Source organism: Pinus tabuliformis, chromosome 8 (assembly GCF_031772625.1).
Source record: "Pinus tabuliformis cultivar Carrire ecotype Pingquan chromosome 8, CPIR1, whole genome shotgun sequence".
In the NCBI taxonomy this organism is placed as follows: Eukaryota; Viridiplantae; Streptophyta; class Pinopsida; order Pinales; family Pinaceae; genus Pinus; species Pinus tabuliformis.
Genome location: NC_142294.1, coordinates 1,761,630,902 through 1,761,636,266, shown reverse-complemented (window position 1 = coordinate 1,761,636,266; position 5,365 = coordinate 1,761,630,902). Strand labels below are relative to the sequence as shown.

The following is a 5,365-nucleotide window of genomic DNA, read 5'->3' as shown; positions in this document are numbered from 1 at the left end:
CAATGGCCAGTCTGGATACAAAAAATTCTTGAATGATCTGGATCTCCACGCAGGGAGTCTTGAAGCTTTGGCTGGATAAAAACCAACAGTTTTTATATCAAAATCCTGCTCTGTGCAAAGAGCACTATTATAGATAGTTTACTGAAAATAAAACTATACAATATGAGTACGTGTATCAAAATTGACTAAAATAGCTGTGACTGTTTATATGCGGGTCTGGGACCCATTTCTATTAAGGTCCACAAAAGGCCTGTGATAGAATTGATGGAAAGTTCCATCAATCTCCTCCTGGATCAGCCATTGATCTAGTTGGCTGTGCGCTGCTTCTTTGGAAAGTTGGTCCGCATCTGTATTCTGTTCCCTGTAAATATGACGACAGACAAAAGATTCAAAAGATGAGATCAGTCTTTTGGCTTCGTCAAGAATATGTCTCAAAGAGAAAGCATAACAATGAGATGCAGAATTCAGCCAATTGCAAACAATCTGTGAGTCTCCAAATAATTGAAGGTGTCTGCATTGTTTTTGGTGTGCAAAATGAATGATGTGTTTTGCTGTGCTTAATTCAGCAAAATTGTTGGTGCCATTTTCAAGTTTGATCTGGATCTTATAGCAATGAGACTCATTGATATATAATACTGCTCCACCGCCACAGCCCTCTTCTTGTGCGGAGCCATCAAAGTAGGCCCAGGGCTTTGACTTATCAATGGTAATAGGATTAATAGTGCGGGCTGGGGTGTTGTAGTCTGTCTCAGGAAGCAGATTGTAATCAGCAATGGTATGACTCAGAATAGAAGGCCAGTGGGGAGCCTTATTGTTAAATATGATTTGGTTCCGAGCTATCCAGATAGCCCAGCATACCAGGAGCGGCATATTGATGGGTTTCCCAGAGTGTTCTCGTGTCCAACAGCTCCAAGCATCCAGTATGTTCGTCCCTTGCCATGCTTTAAGGGAGGTATAATAAGATGATATGTTGTGCCAGAAATCTTTAGTAACTGAACAGTGTAAGAAAAGGTGATCCGTGCTCTCCTCATCGTTACAACAGAGATGACATCTGAAAGGTCCGTGGAAAGATCTTTTCAAGAGATTTTTCCCGGTGGGAATCTTGTCAAAAATGATGTTCCACATTAACAATCGACAGCGAGGGGCAGCTTGAAGCTTCCAGATATTTTTCCAGAGAGGGAGAATATTCGGGGGCTTATGTGGTTCCATTAACTTCAGGTACCCCATTTTAGGAGAGTATAAACCATGCTTAGCAATGGCCCAGATAAGCTCATCCGATCCTTCAGTCAGTCTGATATGTGCCTGGGTGAGCGCGTCAGTAAAGCAGCGCCATTCTAACTGCCATTGTTCAGGAATTTCCAGGGTCTCCGATGAAATCCAAGCCTGTTGTAGAAAAGTGGAGTTATCACTGTCTCCAATTTGGTTTATATGTGAGATGCCCCTGCTATGTAGATGTCTGATAAGGCCTTCCGAAAGTCTGTGCATGTTACCACATCCTACCCATGGGTCCATCCCGATTCTAACATCTTGCCCACTCTTAATGCGCCAGGTAATACCATCCCTCAAAAGAGGAAGGGAGAGCAAAACTGCCTTCCATATATTGGATATATTATGCCCAGGCTCATGTTGCTGACGGAACCAGTCCATGAGGTGAGATGGTCTGATGTATTTTGCTTGGGCTACGCGAGACCAAAGGCTGTCTGAGGTCAGTAGCTGCCATCCGAGCTTTGCTGCTAATGCTTTTGCAAAAAGATCAAGCCTCTTTTTCCCCATTATTGGGCTCCACTTATAATAATATACAAGCCATTAATAACTTAGGATTATTAAGTATTATGTAATAATAATATAATAATATAATTTTAAAGTAATAATTAAATCTATAATATTGATACTATAGTGAGAAGGATATTATAGATAATAAATACAACATATTATTAATATGTTTCACTATGAAACATTTTGACATAAATATAGTTAATTTTTCTTAATTATTAATACTACTAGTTTAGTTAAGCATTATAATGAAATTATTAATTGAACATTCAAGAACCCAGAGTATATTATAATAATAGATATTAATTCATGGATTAAATAATAATAATAATAAAAATTTTGGTCCTTGTCCTTATCCCTTAATCCAGTCGAGTCTGATTGGTTGGTCAAAGTTAGCCGTTTTTTGGTCAAATATAGCCGTTAGTCCAGTCCCTTATAACCATTCCCTAATCAAACTTAGCTGTAGGAAGATCTGCTCTCCCTATTTAACATGCAGCCTTGGTCTAATTCTTCAACTTGTCCTAACGATGAACCACACTTGTTGGTTTGAAACGCATCGACAAATATATCATAATGTGATTTACGCCGAAAAAAAGGCAGTATATTTGTAAAAGACAAGAGAATATCTTACACCTCTCTAAGGTAGCTCCTGAGAAATTTTGGAGGCAGATTCTAACTAGGAAAACTAAAGATAATAATAAAATTGCTTTACACGACTGGAATTCCTATCTTAAAAAGCTTTATGAATTTCCAAATGTCATGGATAACTTTGAAACCCTGCTCACTACAAAAGAAGTTTTCTCAATAGAAGACATTGATTTTGGGATTAATCATTTGGCTAATGGGAAAGCTAAGGACATTGAAGGTTACCAGGTGGAAATCCTAAAAATTGGAGGTCCTGTCCTCATCCCCCACATCCACAAGCTTTTCAATCAAGTGGTCAAGCAAGGGCTCCCTAAACCATGGACTCAAAGCCTCATTATCCCTATTTTTAAAAGTGGGGATACAAATAACCCTTCTAATTATCGGACAATTATGATCAGCCCTCTCCTAGCCAAGTTATATGGTATTATTTTGGAAAATAAGTTGAGCATATGGCTTGAAAGTGAAGGTAAGCGGGCTAAAGGCTAAGCGGCTTTTAGAAGGCATCACTCAACAATGGACCACCTTGTTACGCTTAGGATCATTGTGGAGGAATGTTGCAATGATAAATCCAATCTTTTTTGTTGCTTTGTGGACTTTAGAAGGGCTTTCAATACGGTTCCTAGAAACAACCTATGGAATAGATTAGAAGAGCTAAAGGTTCCTTTTGAGTTGAGAGTTGCCGCTATAAGGTTATACAAGAATGCAATTGCCAAGTTAAAGAGCAAGGATGGGTGGTCGAAAGATATTAAGTGTAATATCGAAGTTAAACAAGGTTTCCCCCTCTCCCTTACCCTATTTGGCATTTACATCGACAAGTTAGAAGGTTATTTAGAGGAAGCAGGCTGTGTTGGCACGATCTTAGCTAGGATAGTCATCATCCTTCTTCTCTACGCTGACGATATCGTTCTTCTCGCAAGGTGCCCATCTAATCTTGATAAGCAACTTAGACTTCTTAAGGATTTCTACTGTACCATGGGTATGATTGTTAATGCTGACAAAACAAAAGTTATGATTATCAAATCCAAGGACACTTACACTAATTTTATGTATGACAATAGTAACTTGGAGGAAGTGTCTTCCTACAAGTACCTAGGAATTGATATTCATCACAAGCTCGACTGGAACTATAGCATTGAGAAAAGGATTAATGGGGGGTGGAAAGCTTATTTTGGTTTTGAAAATAATTGTAAAACGACAAACCTCGTAATGTGGGATAGAAAGAAGTTCCTCTTTGAAACTTTAGTCACTCCGGTTATCTTATATGGATGTCAGGTTTGGGGTTGTAGCATCTCTAAAGAATCCTGGAGAAAGATTGAGTGAATCCAAAAGCATTTTATAATGTATAACCTCAAAATTAAAAGCACCACACCCTATCCTATTCTCGTTATAGAAGTGGGTCTTTACCCTATAGAGAGCCTAGTTATGACTAGGCTTTTGTTGTACAAGCACAAACTCAATAACATAGGATACCATAGACTTCCTAAACTAGCTTTAATTTCCAACCAAAACCACCTAAGGCTCAAGCGAGGCTGGTATAAAGACACCAGGGCCTAGTTAAACCATTGGGAGATCGACAAGAATGTTGCATTGCAAAACATTAATAACATTAAAAATATTGTTACTTCTATGTTCAAAGAAAAAATGCGGTGTGAGAAAGATTTAACAGCTAAAAGAAAATTAAGATATTATAAGGAGGTCATCAACCCCACCCTTGAAGATCAAAAGTATCTCTCTATTTTAACTACCTCAAAGAAGAAAATTAATATAGCCAAGATTAGTACGAACTCTCATGAGCTCCATAGTGAAACGGGTCATTGGACAGTTCCTAAAACACCATGGATGGAAAGGCTCTACCATCTTTGTGAGAATACGAACATCGAGGATGAAAATCACTTCCTCTTAGAGTGCCCCACCTACAACCACATTAGATCTCAATTTCAAAATCTCTATTACAACACTGACCTTCCTAGCCTTTTACGATGTCAAAATTACACTGAGCTCGGAAGGCTTTTCTCCAAGCTTTTAGAGTATAGGAATAAAATCTTAAATCAAACTAAATAATTCGTTTCTTTAGGTCTGATAGACCAAAGTTTGGTCTCAGTGGACGTTAACCATCGTCATCATCATCAATATGTTTTACTATGAAACATTTTGACATAAATATAGTTAATTTTTCTTAATTATTAATACTACTAGTTTAGTTAAGCATTATAATAAAATTATTAATTGAACATTCAAGAACCCAGAGTATATTATAATAATAGATATTAATTCATTGATTAAATTTATCTAATAAAATTATTATAATTAAAATAATAATAAAAAATTTGGTCCTTGTCCTTATCCCTTAATCTAGTCGAGTCTGATTGGTTGGTCAAAGTTAGCCGTTTTTTGGTCAAATATAGCCATTAGTCCAATCCCTTATAACCGTGTCCTAGTCAAACTTAGCTGTTGGAAGATCTGCTCTCCCTATTTAACATACAATCTTGGTCCGATTCTTCAACTTGTTTGACGATGAATTACACTTGTTGATTCAAAACGCATCGACAAATATTTCATAATGTGATTTAGACCGAAATATTTTTTCATAACTTAAATATTATTATTTCATATTTTTTTTAAAGTTTAAAAAATTTGTTTTTAAATTATATATTTTTTAAATAAAATGATATAATTTTATTTATCTATACATTTAAATTTACTTCTTTATAAATTATATTTACTTTTAATTTTACTTTATCAATTTATAATTTATATTTAAAAAAATGAAAAAAAAATAAAAAATTATAAATTAAATTAAAATATTTTTGATTGAGAAGAATTGTATAGAATGTTCCAACCATAAACAAATGGTTTTCATTTTACTCCCATAAAAACAAACTTGAAAATCAAAAAAATTTACAACTTGACGTTTATAATATGAAAATGGAGAACCACCGCAATTGCT

At 35.8% G+C, this 5,365-nt stretch overlaps 1 protein-coding gene across 1 annotated transcript; it reads right to left on the bottom strand.

The window, feature by feature from the left end:
- Nucleotides 1–204: 204 nt before the first annotated feature.
- LOC149243175 (uncharacterized) lies at nucleotides 205–1,773 on the bottom strand. Its single transcript, XM_089371145.1, has one exon. It carries the CDS (start codon nucleotides 1,771–1,773, stop codon nucleotides 205–207), a length of 1,569 nt encoding a protein of 522 aa, XP_089227271.1.
- Between the last annotated feature and the right edge of the window lie 3,592 nt (nucleotides 1,774–5,365).